At 35.1% G+C, this 15,511-nt stretch overlaps 3 protein-coding genes and 1 non-coding gene across 5 annotated transcripts; 1 reads left to right on the top strand and 3 right to left on the bottom strand.

Moving 5' to 3' along the window:
• The first annotated feature begins 3,131 nt into the window (after positions 1-3,131).
• On the top strand, positions 3,132-4,966 carry LOC124832696 (transcription factor bHLH93-like). Of its 2 annotated transcripts, none has more exons than XM_047306969.2 (4): positions 3,132-3,850; positions 4,068-4,220; positions 4,337-4,504; positions 4,614-4,966. In XM_047306969.2, the coding sequence occupies exons 1-4, from the start codon at positions 3,281-3,283 to the stop codon at positions 4,698-4,700; spliced, it is 978 nt and encodes a 325-aa protein (XP_047162925.1). In that variant the 5' UTR covers positions 3,132-3,280; the 3' UTR covers positions 4,701-4,966. The 2 variants fall into 2 exon arrangements, with proteins under 2 accessions (XP_047162925.1, XP_047162924.1); XM_047306968.2 differs by having other exon boundaries at positions 3,138-3,850; positions 4,068-4,238.
• A 737-nt stretch (positions 4,967-5,703) lies between these two features.
• On the bottom strand, positions 5,704-5,775 carry TRNAG-UCC (transfer RNA glycine (anticodon UCC)). The gene has a single exon. It is a non-coding gene; the product is annotated as a tRNA-Gly (tRNA).
• Positions 5,776-7,397: 1,622 nt separating this feature from the next.
• On the bottom strand, positions 7,398-8,336 carry LOC148196109 (uncharacterized). The gene has a single exon (XM_088095369.1). It carries the CDS (start codon positions 8,334-8,336, stop codon positions 7,398-7,400), a length of 939 nt encoding a protein of 312 aa, XP_087951495.1.
• Positions 8,337-10,056: 1,720 nt separating this feature from the next.
• LOC124832695 (uncharacterized) lies at positions 10,057-14,814 on the bottom strand. The gene is made up of 2 exons (XM_047306967.2): positions 13,927-14,814; positions 10,057-10,875 (listed from the first exon to the last, which is right to left on the bottom strand). Exons 1-2 carry the CDS (start codon positions 14,728-14,730, stop codon positions 10,135-10,137), a joined length of 1,545 nt encoding a protein of 514 aa, XP_047162923.1. The 5' UTR covers positions 14,731-14,814; the 3' UTR covers positions 10,057-10,134.
• Between the last annotated feature and the right edge of the window lie 697 nt (positions 14,815-15,511).

Here is a 15,511-nt window from a genome sequence, read left to right as displayed (position 1 = left end):
TAGATAGTTTATGGCGACTGAGAATGGAAATGGAGTGAAGAGGAGAACAAGATATTTCGCGGTGAGTAACAATGACCATGGAGAATGATTTTGCATGAAGAGAAAACCAACAATGACTTATTCACTTGCAATGGAGAAATGAAAGAATGGGTTTTCGCAAGTGTAAATGAGATACAAAAATTTAATTAGAGTGTAAAATTTAATCTTAAACAGAAAGTAGGCTTCAGTTCTACGAAACCTTAAATCTTTCCATATTTTCAAAAAGCATACTATGTTTTTAAACACTTAGATTTTTGTAAACAAAACATATAAAACGAGTTCGAAAGCTTTGCACTACGGAACACCTACACTATAAGCATATAGAAGTGAATTCTCTTATTGTATGCTACTTTTTTGAATTTCTATTGCAAAGAGACAGTATTAATCACTGCTGACCCTTTAATTTTTAGCTATTCAGTCGACGTGGTACCAATTCAACTTAAACAACAAAGAAAATATTAAAAAATGGAAATTTATCAATTAGGATTTCACACCATAAGAAGAGAATTTTCTGCCTATGTCCTATGTTTACCATCAAAAGATTATGTGATAATTTAAGTGTTAACATTATTCTTTGTAATTTATAATATATTTAAACTGTATATGTTTTCTTGTAATCAAACTGAAGTACTCTAAGTATTCTTAAGTTTACAAATTAGAAAAGAGTGAAATCAATAGAAAGAGGAGGACAAAGAAAGGAGAAAATAATGTGACCCTTGGTTAGTTTATGGAAAAATGGAGGGTGAAAAACCGAAAGTGTGGTATCAAATATCAATCTCAAAGTCACAATCAAATATACGTGTGAATGTGATTTTGTGAATTACATAAAACGGTGGTGGGGTGTAATGAATAAAGTGATGCAATCATTAAGGAGTAATTTGACTTAGCAATGAAAGAAAAGGTTAACACGGTTCGTATATATACTTACTTCCCATCTAAATTTAAAACAACATCTTTCGATCATAAATGATCCTTTTAATCAAGTTGGAATACAAACTCTAATTCTTTAAAAATAAATACATTGGCGCTACTATTTATTGTAATACTAAAATACTTTATTATTTATTTAGATAAATAATGAACTAGTGATCATAACAAAGAGTATAAAAAGCTCAAGTAAGCGTACAAATGAGAGAACAAGCATGCATATACGTATATACGGAAATTAGTTATATTTTATATTTATATACGTATATACGGAAATCAATTTTATCTTTTAGTGTGATGTGAGACTTTGAAGAACAAGAATTCCATCAAGAAGAAGTGTATAATAATGTGATACCAGACATTCAGAACTGATGAATGGCTTTCAGTCAAGCATGCAAAATATGGGCATGGCGGTCACTGTGCACATTAAATGCATATGAATTAATGATCATCAGATACGACCTAATTCTCCTTGTTGTTGTTGTTCTAATTACAGGGCTAGCAGAGAACAAAATACAAAAAAACTGCCATTACATTTACGCAATACTATTAAATAATCAGTGGAGGGGCCTAGTGACAATTCTGGTGCATCCTAGCTGATACTGACAGATGAGCAATTTTAACTTTATATGACAACCTACATAGTTGATAATAGTATGGACCCAAAACAAAAAGATGCATGTAGTAGTAGTGAAATATGAAAGTGTATTTGCTTATTGGCCAATTGGGTATGCATATAAATTTAATCGAGGGTGCAATGTGGTCACCTAATGTGGATATGAACGTGCAAAGTAATTAATAAACCAGTTAAAATTTGATTAGATTAGCCATCTGATTGAGAAAGCAATTTGGTCACGCGATCGCTCACTGTTCAATGTTTGCCTCATTGTTGCCATTACAGAACTAGGACAACTGAACAGTTTATAAATATATAAAAACAACTCATCATTTTCTGAACATGGTTTTGCTCATTACCGTGTTCTCTCACTGACTGTATGGTGATTTCACAAAATCCAGACCCATGCTTGCTTATTCTATGTATAAATTGTCTGCTAGCAGTGTGTATCAGTACTTCTGGTTCTACCAACGTGATCACACACTTCATATCTCTGTTCAAAATCGTTGGCAATTGAAGATTTTTAAGGGCAAATTTCTGAGACCTGTGAAGTTATTTACTGGACCTACACCGATCAAAAAAACTAGATTTCCGTACAACTCTTGAAACTTTATGTGCTCTTTAGGATGCAATGATAGAACAATGAATGATTGGAAGCTGTATTTTATTTTATACCCGGTGGGGGTACAGATACTTAATCTAGTTACAGATATAAATCTTAACTGATTAAAGGAATCACTAAATGTAGCAAAAGAAAAGACAAACTGTTTTTCATTAGTCTTTTCTAAGTTAAAGATATATAAAGTATTTGAAAGAAAGGAAAACAAACAAACCAGAAAAGGAGCTCAAATTTGTAACTTTCTAATGCAAAGTATTTGAAAGTCTTTGTGTGCTAATACTTGGCCCACTTTAATTAGCCCTTGTTAATTATAAACACTTGTCCATAATTGAAGTTAAAACAGGCTGGCATGGAAGGAAACTGATTAGCATGGAGAGATTAAAAAAAGGCATGGAATGGTAGTTAATGAAAAATGAACAATGTTCCAAATTGTCACAGTTCTAAATAGTGCATAGATGAATATTTTTTAACTGTTTTTTGATATTGTATTGAATGATGAAAAGTATTGAATATTGTGTATAGGGTGGAGTCTAAACTCTAAACCATAATGGGAAGGAGAGATGCATTATTTCTCTTTGAACGTGAAAGAGAGAGGGGCTTGCACTAAAAATGGAAGAAGTACTGACAATCTATGATGCTAATTCCACCCACTTTCGTTAAAGACAGAATTGTGGGTCAAAGTTTTCAAGGAATGGTAATTAAATAAAAATTCTGGCTGGGTGATTATTTCGGTGAAAAGGACATCAATTCACCTTGAGAGTGAGAGAGAAAGGGGAAAGAAGGAAAGAGAAAGAGATTCCATTTTAATCTGAGGCTACCTCTAGGTGCTATTTCACTAGACTTTTCACTGTAATACATTCTGTAATCATAGATGTTTGATGAAGAATGGACCCTATTTTAGCCTATTACATGTTTACTTGTTACACTATTATTTAAACAAACTTCTCCCACTTGCTTCAACTTCATCTTATCAACCCTTCCCTGTTTGCTTTTTTCACAATTCACTTCCTTCTATTCTAGAGAGAAGGGGAGAGGAATAGAGAGAGAGTGAGAGAGAGAGGGAGAAAAATAGCACAAAGATGGAGCTTTCTCAACTTGGTTTTCTGGATGAGCTGCTTGCTCCAAGAAAAGACACTTGGAGTGCTTTGTCTACTGGGTTGAATGAGTTACTTCCTAGTGCTTGGAGCTTTGACTCTTTTGATGAGAACCAGGGTTTAGCAACTTTGAATCCTTCATTTGCTGCATTTTCAACCCCACTAGACCACAGGTTTGAATGTCCTTATGGAAGTGAAGCAACCCACCCTTTTGTTGATGAGTTCTCATTGCCTGAGCTTGAATCATTATACACCAGAAATGATGAGTCAGCACCAGTTCTCCCACAAGAAGATAACCCATCATTGGAGGATGAAGAGTTTGGCTTTCTGGGAAGTGATAACCAGAGTTTGGAGCAAGCAAAAAATGGCTGCAAAATTGAGGAACAATTGACAGAGATTCCAGTCTTCAACATGGGTTTGTGTGCAGAGAAAAAGCTCAAATCCAAAAAGCTGGAAGGGCAGCCCTCAAAGAATCTCATGGCAGAAAGAAGGAGAAGAAAGCGTTTGAATGACCGTCTTTCCATGCTAAGGTCAATAGTCCCGAAGATTAGCAAGGTGATTCAACAGATACAATATAATTCTTTTTCATCTCTTTTTTCCAACCTCGTTTTACCTTGTCATTGCCTTTTTATAAATGTCTCAATCAATGGAAATGAAATTGGCTTTCTTAAGTAGGTGGTCTTTTCATGATTGTTTTCTACCAACACTTGCATTTACTGTTTGATTTTCTCTTTACCCTTTTGAACTAACATGAGAATACAAACAATGACAGATGGACAGGACCTCCATTCTCGGAGACACCATTGATTACATGAAAGAGCTTCTAGAAAGGATAGGTAAGTTGCAAGAAGAAGAAATGGAGGAGGGAACAAATCATATAAACCTCTTGGGCAATTCTAAGGAACTAAAGCCAAATGAAGCAATGGTAAGAAATTCCCCCAAGGTATGGGCTAGTTCTTGTCACTGAGTCAAACCTCTAAACTGATCCACAATAACACAGCAAGTTCCTGAAACAATGTATGTGTTGTAATGCTTTTGCAGTTTGATGTTGAGAGAAGACAGCATGACACAAGGATTAGCATCTGCTGTGCTACAAAGCTGGGATTACTCCTGTCCACAGTGAATACCCTAGAAGCATTAGGCCTTGAGATTCATCAGTGTGTTATAAGCAACTTCAATGATTTTTCAATGCAAGCAACCTGCTCTGAGGTTTGTACGAAGTTGCATTCTGTAACTTATTTTAGTGGTCTCCATTGATTTACATGATGACTGAAATCAAATGTGTTACTTTTTTACCTTATTGTTCTAATGGTCTTAGGCAGCTGAGCAGAGAAATTGTACGAGCCCGGAAGATATAAAGCAAGCATTATTCAGAAATGCAGGTTATGGTGGAAGATGTCTGTAAGAGAAAGATGGAAAGCTGAAATAACAATTTGCTGATGTTGAAAGAGAAGCAAAGTTCTCCCTTTTGTAATTCTAGATTAGGGTATTAGAAAGTTTAATGAGATTTCCCAATAAGTTGGCTTTGATTGATGGTTTGATTCTTACAAGTTTCAACTTTACCCTGTATTTTAACATACTATAGGGGTATGTTCAGTTGAAGCCTCACTTTCAACTTGTGATGAATATCCAATTTTATAGTAATGAAAAAGGCTTGTTGCCAAACAATAAGTGGAATCAACCTGATTTTAATAGAATCCTGAATATGCGGTTGCTTCAAAAATTTCTTTTCTGGGACATTATTAAACACATAATTTTTGTGTCACCTGTATACTGATGTCGTGGCCACATACCAAGTGGATGACACGATTTTAAAAGGGTTCTCATCTGTCAGAAACCTAACACTTTATGAGAAGTAAGGTAGCTAAGTGAATTGGATAACAACCACTTATAAAAGGATTTAAAATCTGGCAAGTTGCTTTATCATTTCTCAATAATTTCAGGACGTGGTATATATAAGCTCCATTATTAGAACATTACTGTTGAAATGAATACTATCCTCTTTAGTTCTAGATAGGGAAAGTTTCAGCTTGATGGTGGCTTTTGATTTGAAGAGCTAAACTTACTGCTAAGGCAAGATAACTTGAGAATTTCTAATTTCCAAAGTACAACAACAATAATGAGCTACCATTTGTGACTCAGAAAAATTACTCTTCATTTTACCTCAGAAACTAAATAGTAAATCACATAAAGCTGGTGGAAACAGACGGCACTGGCATGACAAGAAATATAGCTTCGTTCACTTTTTACAGTGATACTAATAAAGTCCCATAAAATCATCCCTTTTCAATGACATATGAATTGAGTTCTAACTAGATGATGACAAAATTCAACATTGCATTAAAGCTCATCTTCAAGGATCAATCAACATTAAAAGGGTAAAAAGAAACTTAAAATTAGCAGAAGAATGCGTTAGCCGGGAGTCGAACCCGGGTCTATTGCTTGGAAGGCAATTATCCTAACCGTTGGACTACTGACGCTACCGACAAATGAAGAATTAAACGTAATTATAATATTAAGTATTTATTATAGAATAAATAAATAATGCTCACTCGTATTTTTGAAGTTTCCTATAGGGATAATTTATATGGCATTAATTTTACATTATATATAATTAAATCTTGGAATAAAACAAAAATAAATTTAGATTAAGTTTTATTTTACATATATATATATTTTAAAATTAGCAAATTTATTTAAAAGAATACCACATTATACCAATTTCTTTTTATAAATTATAAAATTTTATTATTTGAATAAAATAGTTTCGAATGACTTATAAAAAAAACACATTTTCTATATCGAGGTTAAAATTTATGAATTTGATTGTAAGTAGATGCATAACATAAACAACCAAAGATTTTGATCATGGAAAAATCAAGTGTAACTTTATTTAGAAGTTCAAAAGGCGTTTTATATGAAATGATGGGTGAGGGAATGCGGTTAATGAGAAAAATAACATGTTTGATAGCATAGGACCAAAAGTTTGATGCAATTTTGGATTGAAACATGAGGGTCCTAGCAACACTGAGAATGTGTTGATGTTTGCATTCCACTCTCCCATTTTGTTGAGGTGTGTAAACACAACTAGTTTGATGTATTATTCCTTTAGAATTGAAAAGGTCTTTTAGAAAAAATTACAGTCCATTGTCGGATCAGATACATTTTGATTATGGTTTCAAATTGATTTTCAACTAAGTTAATAAAATTTTGTATATGCGTTATCACTTCACTTTTTGATTTTAACATAACAATCCATGTGTATCTACTAAAATCGTCAAGTATAGTGAGAAAATATTTGTGTCCATGAATAGATGTTTTGAAAAAGGGGCCCAAATATCCATATGAATCAAATCAAAAATTTTAGAACCTCTACTAGAGCTAGGAGAATAAGGCAACTTCTTTTGTTTAGCTAAATGACAAATGTTATAAATTTCATTAGAATCCTTTGAAATAAAAGGAAATTGTTGATTCAAGACATTAAGACGGCTACTAGATAAATGTCCTAATCTAAAGTACCAAAGGTTGGAGTTATTGATGGTGGTGGCAGTAACATTATTAGTATATGGGCTCCTTTCATTTCCGATTGTCAAATGAAAAAGTCCTTCCTTTAAGTTAGCTGAACCAATCATCCTCAATGTGTTCATGTCCTGTATTTGACAAAGGATATTAGAGAACTCATTTAAAAAAATTATACGGCAAGGAGCAGTAGTTAATAATTTAGGAAGAGATAATAAATTAAAAGTAAAGTTTGAAACAAAAAAAACGTCATGGATAATGAAATCCGGAGAGAATTGTATGCTTCCAGATATATGGGCCCGAATAGTAGACCCATTTGGTAAATTGGCGTTTCATGGCTTGATTTCAGAATATTTAAAAAAATGATCTAATGAAGTTGTGATGTGATCAGTGGCTTCGGAATCAATTACCCATGGTATGGTGTGTGAAAAATTATTAATTGTGTGTGCGGTGTTAATGGAAATAAACTTACTGCCAAGACCAGAGTTGTGAGATTGGTTTGGGTTTGAGTGAGAGAGATTGGCCCTTAAAGGGATTTCTGAGTTTCCCCCGCCTGATCCAGAAGCTTTGTTTAGAAGACTCATTAGTTGTTGGAATTGGGTCGTAGTAATGTGAAGACCTTGGCTAGAGTTGAAATATCTTTCCTTTCTCCTTCATGAGTTAGGGTCGGTGCAACATCTGAAGAGGAAGAGGCAGTAACATTATTCACGGTGCCTCTAGCAGTTGTGCCGCTGCCACCAAAAGTGTTCTTGTTGTTGAAAGGGCGTGGCTTTCCTGGATATTTGTGATGTCCAGGAGGATAGCCAAACTTGGTATAACACACATCACTGTTATGTCCAACACGATCGCAATGGATGCACTTTGTTGTAGTGATGTTGTTTTTCTGGAAGCACGAATCAATAGTGTGTCCGAGGCGGCCACAAAAATCACATTTACGAGTTTGTTTTGTCCCCCTTGGTTGTGGATGGCCTCGGCCTTTACTAGAGACAGCATTGATGAAGGGATTGGTTTCCGTGGAAGAAGATGGGTTATGTTGTCGGCGCTCATGTTGGATGATCATGGAGAAAACACGATTAGTAGAGGGAAGAAGGTCAAGTAATAAGATTTGTGAGCGAACCATGGCAAATCGATCGTCAAGCCCTTTTAGAAAATGGATGATGAAATCCTGTGAATGGTAGGTGCGAGCAGAGCAAGAACAAGGGGTTAGAGTTCGGTAGTTGTCCAACTCTTCCCACGGTGATTTCAGATTGGTGTAGAAGTCGGTGATGGAGAGCGCACCTTGTTTGAGAGAATAGATTTCTTCCTGTAACTTAGCGACACCAAGAAAATCTCCTTGAGAAAAATGTTCGCGAAGGTTAGTCCAGACATTAGTGGCTCGCTCAAAAAACACAACACTTTGAGCGATTGAAGGAGAAAAGGAATTAAGAATCCATGACATTAACAGAGTGTTACATCTTTCCCAAGAGGGGTATAAGGGATCGATGGTTGTTGGTATGGGGATGGCGCCATTGAGAAAGCCCATCTTGTTTTTAGAAATAAGGGTCATTCAGAAGGAATGGGACCATGACTGGAAGTTGTTGGTAGAGAGAGGTGGAGAAACCACAACAGATGAAGGGCTCTCACTTCGGTGTATGTAGAAGGGGCTTGAAGGATTTTGGTTAGGATCAACAAAGGGAGGAGGAGGTGGTGGAATGTCTTCCTCCTCATTTCCAGAGGAGCCTAAATAGGCCATGAGAGAGTAAGCTAGAAAAAGCTTGAACCTTTAGAGGGCTCTTGATACCATATTAGAAAGTGGGTTTTTAAGCCTAACTTAACCCCATAAAACCAGCTTGTAAGGTGAGGTTTGCACCTCACTTAGATATTATAATTTGGCCTTATCTCTAATTGATGTAGGACTTCCAACACACCCCCTTCACGCCGAGGTATAAACATCTCGAGCGTGATAGTAGAAATTAATGGGTGGTCCGATAGCGGGTGAAATAGAAGAATAGAATACCCACATAGAACTCGCTAGGATAAACTCTTAACTAGGCTCTGATACCATAACATAAAATAGAAGAAAAGGCAATTTACATAAATTTCAGTCTATTGATTCTCAATGATTACATCATATATATAGTCTGAACAAAAAGAATGGGTGTGACCTAAAACCTTGAAGGATAAAGGCATATTATGTATTATCTAGCTCATTGTTATTTTAGAATGCCCATTAAAACAGAAAAGATTAATCTGTTGTTAAAACAGAAAAGATTAATCTATTGTGCTACCATTCTGTTATGCTAATTACGTTGTATTTAAACCAAAATTATAAGGTTCTTCTATTAAATAATATTAAAATAATATCAATGAGACAATTCAAAATACAACCAGAACTTATACTAAAAGAAATATGTGATATTTATTTTTAAGTTTAAAAATATCAAAATCAACTTTAAGTCATACCAAAAGATTAGGTCATATTTATCTTATCTTCATGTAAATCTTATTCAGGTAAATAATTACTTTCATAATCAAATTAAATTAAGGATAGAATAAAATTGTGGAGTTACCTGTAATTCAAAAGCTACATGATGAATATTATTTTCTTTTTCTAACCTTTTATCCCAGTGTCCATGGTAGTCAGGCTAAAAAAAAAACAAAGATTAAAATGAAACACTGAACTCAATAATAAAAATGAAAATTAATTTTTTAAAACTATTTATTCTTCTTGCATCCACGTTATCAAGAAACAAAAAAAAAATATGTTTTAATTTTGTTTTCATACTTCTATCTTTCGATCTTCCCCTCTTTTTTTATGCTTGCATATCTTCTTAATTTCTTTCTATCGAAAGTGAAAAGAGATATATTCTCAATTTTTTTTATGCTTTTAAAATAATCACTCTCAACAATTAAATACAGTTCTCATCAGAATTATTGTTAATGTATATAGATATGGTAGAAGTCAAGATTTGAGGAGCAATTGAACTCAACTCTAATAAATTTGCAATTGAACTCAACTCTAATAAATTTGCCGTGGCGGGGAAAAGTAGTCGTAAAGGCACTGCAATGTCAAATCCATAAAAATTCATCCATTACTATTTCTTACACCCTTTCAAAAGAACTAGTTATATCTTTTTATAAGATTCGTTTGTAATTAATTAAATAAATAATACATTAATGAATTTTTCTAAAATATCCTTAATCAGTTTATTGTTCTTTTCTTCTTTTAGAAGTATTATCTGTCAAAACAAATTCATCTCAAATTTTGAAAAGATGGGTATAATAGAAGCATAGAAAAAATCAGTTTATGACTAGGCTATGGACTACAATTTCACTAGAACCTATTGACTTTCATCTTCATATTGAATGTCATCATCGTTAACTTCATCAGAACTGCAGCCGTTGTCCATGACATTGACTTGCGATTGTCGAAATTTGTTGATAGCATCTCTAGCTTCAGAAACCAAGGCAACTTTTGCAGCTTTAACTGCATCCTTTTTCTTTATGCTTCTTCCTTCACCAATTATATTCGTAGAGGCTGCTCTTCTCCTAGATTCCCTACAGCGCAATTTATTGACATATTTTTCATGCAATACCCTGTTCTTTACTTTCTTTAGTACCGGTGGACTAACAAGATCTGTATTGTGCGAGCCACTAAATCTTGAAAGTACCTTATTACCACTTGAAGATGATGTTTCAGTGTAACTTTGCAGGAACCCTTTGTTTTCCTTTAGCTGCTTTGGAGTAGAAAGGGATTCACTAGGCTGTAAAGCATTAGTGGACAAATCTATGTTTGGTTCAAGAACGGAAAATATGTCCCCTGCACGGTCTAGATCACCTGCAAGCCTGCGCTGTAACTGCTTCTCAACAGACTTCTGGGTAATAATGTTCTTTGGTTTTAGAACATTAGATCTTCTAACTTTTATGTCAATAGGGTTGAGAAGTTTACTTGCAGATAAAGAAAATTCCTGAATGGGTGATGATTTTAATGTCTTTGCCCTTGATCGAGGCTGCAATTGAACTGGAGTCACATGGTCAATGTGAATTCTATCAAAGCATTCCTGTTGAGACTTTCCAGGCACCTGCAACATATTTTGAATGGCAATGGTTCAACCAATACAAGAATAAAACATATCTATAAGCTAGCTGCATCCGCATGTACCTGACAAGCAATTGACTACGGACAGACTACAAAACTAAATTTGTTCTTTAAGAAATGTACATAAAGAAATAAAATTGTCTAAAACTTTCAACAACAGTTCCTCAATGTCTGGATACATGATTGACGTTAAATAAAATGATATCGGATGGAATAAAGTTAACATGCCATTGTTCTGTATATTTTTAGGATGAAATGGAAACCATCTCATATCATATCCCTATTTTCTAGGGGAAGCAAAGTGTTACATTCCATTCCTTCCTCCTATTTGATATGTTAAAGTAGCCATTTTTTGAGTTAGTTAATTAGTTGTTGTTTGTGACTGAAGGGGAGGTTCTGAATGCAATTGTATTAACTGGTATCAGCTGTCACGTTCCTGAACACACTCCTTCAGAAGTGGTGGAATCAACAAGAACGCAAGCGTATTTACACAAAATGGAAGAACGGTTAGAAAATTGCATTTCTGAGAAGATTGAAGCAAAAATTGGGGAATTGGTAGGTGCTGTGCAAAAGAAATTACATGAACACACTTGAAAGGCACCATTACTGAACTACTCCAAAAAAATCCGAAGATTCGGAAAAGTTACCATGAGCTAACAATTCAGGACATAGACAAAATCACGTTCCAGATGACGTCCAAGAATCTGGTTCTGGTAACATTCGTTCACATTCTGCTGCTCCTTATTCATGTGGACCTTGGTTTAGATAGAATCTCCAAGATTCAATGGTGAGAACGTGAATCAATGGATTTGCCAATGCGAAATGTACTTTGCCATTGATTTTACTCCTGAAGAATTTAAGATACGTCTGGCAGTTGTGCATTTTGAAGTTGTAAAACTTTGCAGTGGCATCAGGCTTTTGTTAAATCTATTAATCATAATCATTGGCCATCTTAGATTGCATATGCGAATTGTTAATGGATAGATTTGGTAAAATTGGGGAAGATCCAATGGTAGAACTGATGGATTTGAGGAAACATTCCACTGTTACGTCCTATCATGAAGAATTTGGTGCCATAATTAATCGATTGGACCTTTCTGAAGAATAGTTGTTTCCTAGGAGGGCTTAAACATGATATTCAGATGATGGTTAGGATGTTTCAGCCCACAAGAGTGATGAAAGCCTTTACCGTTGCAAGGGGCTGACACATTAAATAAAAGACCTAACAAATATGCAGGGAATGAAAAGGACATTATTCATAAAGTTGTTCAGGAGATTTGGATTCCTGTTTTATTCAGAACAGCTCAATTATTATGCTAGTCCTGATGTTTTAATTGAAAAAAAAGATGGCTTTTGGAGATTGTGTGTTGATTATAGGTAGCTTAACAAGTGTAGAGTTAAAGCCAGGTTTCTAATTCTTTTGGTAGAAGACTCGATGGATGAATTGAATGGTTCCGTTATTTTGTCCAAAATTGACCTGAGGGCAGGTTTCCATCAAGAGAGGATGGATCCTTACACAAAACTGCATCCAAGACACAGTGGGCATTATGAATATTTGGTCACATCGTTTGGACTTCTAAATGTTCGTGCAACTTTTCAAAGTTTGATGAATGCTGTTTTCAGGAAATTTCTAGGAAACTTTTTTGTAAGTTTTCTTTGATGATATACTGATTTATAGCACCAGTGAATCTAAACATATACCACATTTGAGCAAGGTGTTGTCAGTCATGAAGGGAAATAATCTGTTTGCCAAGAACTAAATGCTACTTTGAAATGAATAAAGTGGATTATAATGGTAATTTCCTTTAAAAAAAATCAGAATCTCTACTGATCCTGAAAAGATTCAGGCTGTCAAAGATTGGCCTTTTCCTCAAACTGTTAAACAACTAAAAGTTTTTTAGGTGGTCTTACTAACTATAATAGGAGGTTTGTTAAAGGATATGACACAATAGCAAGGCCATTAACTGATATGTTCAGGAAAGATAATTTTAGTTCCACTTGGAGTCACTCTAATTTTAGTTAGAAGGGGATTGATATCAGCTCCTGTTCTAGCTCTACCATATTTCAATAAAACTTCCATAGTATAAGTGGATGCTTCCTGATATGAAATTGGTTCAGTGTTAAAGCAAGAATATCATCCTTTGGCTTTCATTAGTAGAATTTTTACTCAACACCAAACTCTTTCCACTTATGAAAAGGAACTGATTGGGGTTTTTTTGCAGTCCAAAAATGGAGACACACCTACTCATAGACACTTTGTGACAAAACTAATCACAGGAGTCTACATTCTGGATCAGAGTCTTTCCACTGGTTTTTAGCAGAGTTGGTCGAGTTCGTTGATGAGTTAGTTGAGTAGTTCACTAACTCTAAACAATATCTGTTGTGGCTGAAAGGGGGGATTGCTGATGCAATTGTAAAACTTTTCTTCTTTATCTTATTCTCTATATCAATAAAGATCCTCCAAAGTCTTTCTTGTTCAGAGTTTCCTGTACCTTCTGTGTTCTTGGAATTCATTGGAATTCCTATTACTTGAGTTACTGCACCATGATAGGATACAACAAGATGAAACCTAGTATCACTTCATTCTACAGCATTGCATTCAAACAGAAACATCTGTCACCTTTCAGAATTATTGTTTTGCCCTAAAAGAGTACATTATAACTTATTCACTGTAATTCTTAGCTGAAAATAGCATGCAAGTTCTGAGCACACACTTGAAGCACCATATCTGTTTTGTAACATTTCAGCAGACAACAAAACAAAGGCAAAACAAGACAATCATCAACTAAGTTTTCAAAGTATAGCAAACTGCTTCATTTTCTGAATCCATTTTCCCATTATCAACAATCATATCAAAACTCTTTAAACCGTAAACCAACCACATAACAGTCAGCTTCCAAGGGTTACACAAGCCAATCCCAAACATTCAACTTCAGTTAAATAGCAACAGCATGAATCACAAACTTTGTTCCAAGTTGATGTCAAACCAAAAGTCAATTTTTTCTACTGCATACACACAGAGAGGGATGCATACCAGTTTGGAAACGTTCTTCCAGAAATGGGGGCTAGGCTTTGCAGTAAGATATGCTCTTTGGAGAGCCAAATCTTGTTCCTTGGTCCATCCTTTCCTTATTTCATCGTCATTGCGCTTTCTCTTCTCTCCATTTCCCCTCTTCTTTCTTTCTCCGCCAAAACCCTCATCACAAACAACACGATTTTCTTCTGTTTTAACTCCAACGATCTCTCTATTTCCACCCTTCTTTCTTCCCCCACCAGCACCCTCATCCGAAACGACACCATTTCTGGTCGTTTCAACTCCAACCCTCTTCCCTTTTACCCCCTTCTTTTCTCCCCCACCAGTCCCTTCATCTGAAATGACACGATTTCCTTGGGTGTTAACTCCATCCCTACTCCCCCTGTTTCTCTCCTTCTTCCTTCGTTGACGACACCCTTCATCCGAAACGCCATGATTATCGTGCGTTCTAACTTCATTCCTCTTCTCCTTTCTCTCTTTCTTTCTTCCTCCACCAAACCCCTCATCCAAAACGACACACTTTTCTTTCGTTTCAGCTTCACCGCCCTTCACCCTCGTGCCGTTCACTTTCTTATCGCTTGGCTCGTTGTTGAACCTGGGAGATCGTCGAAGAGATGAAAACCCAACGTCCCCATTGTTAAGCCTCGGAGATATTCTCGACCCGACTGTAGAATCATTGGATTTCTTTACGGAAACGGTGGCAGATTTGGGGTTGGCAATAGTGTGGTTTAGTTGTGGGAGGAACCTGGGTGACCTTCGTGGGGTGAGGAATTGACGGTCTACATAAGAGTTTTTGTCTGGCATTTTCACAAACACTTGAAGGCGTCGCTTCTACAGTGAACAAAGATTAGATGTGCATTTTTTGAATTCAAACTCGAATTGAATTGAGGCAATTGCGTCACGCACCCCATGTTTTCTACACCACATGTATAATGAAATGACAGTCTTACCCTTCGTTCTTCTTCTTTGCCTATGCCTTAGGTATCTTAATATCAATCTAATGGAAGTTACTATAAAACCTAATTTATAAAGCTGATTTTATCAAACACAACTTTTCCATTTTTATAAATTTTAAATTTCTGTTCATTCTAATAATTTTGAAAGAAAATTACACTATTATGGTTAAAAATTCTAATCTTAATTATATCCTATATACGTCTCTTCAAACCCTTTTCCTTTTCAGTGGTTCTTCCAACCACTTCTCCCAACTCCCTTCTCAGATTGATTTTTTTTCTTTCCTTTTTTTGGTGGTTACTCTTACAATCAATATAAAATTTTATTTTGCTTCAATTCCTTAATCCTATTTCTTTCACTTTCAATTTTATTTATTGTATTTTTCCTTAAAGAATTATTCTTATAAATTATTACTGATCCTCCCGTATTCCTTTTATTTTTTCTTCTAGTACTTGCAGTTTTGTTCGTATGTTTTTGGTATTCTATTTTCAATTGCCTCTGTACAGTTTCTTTTCCATGGAGTATATTTTTTTTTTGTCAGCTTCTATATTCATCGCTATAATTGATATTTGAAAATTTTATTTATAACATTTATTTAGGACCGAAATAATGTCATCAGCTCAAGACGACA

Source organism: Vigna umbellata, chromosome 7 (assembly GCF_029865625.1).
Source record: "Vigna umbellata cultivar VRB3 chromosome 7, Vumbellata_1.0, whole genome shotgun sequence".
NCBI lineage: Eukaryota > Viridiplantae > Streptophyta > Magnoliopsida > Fabales > Fabaceae > Vigna > Vigna umbellata.
This window is presented reverse-complemented; position numbering and strand designations above follow the sequence as displayed.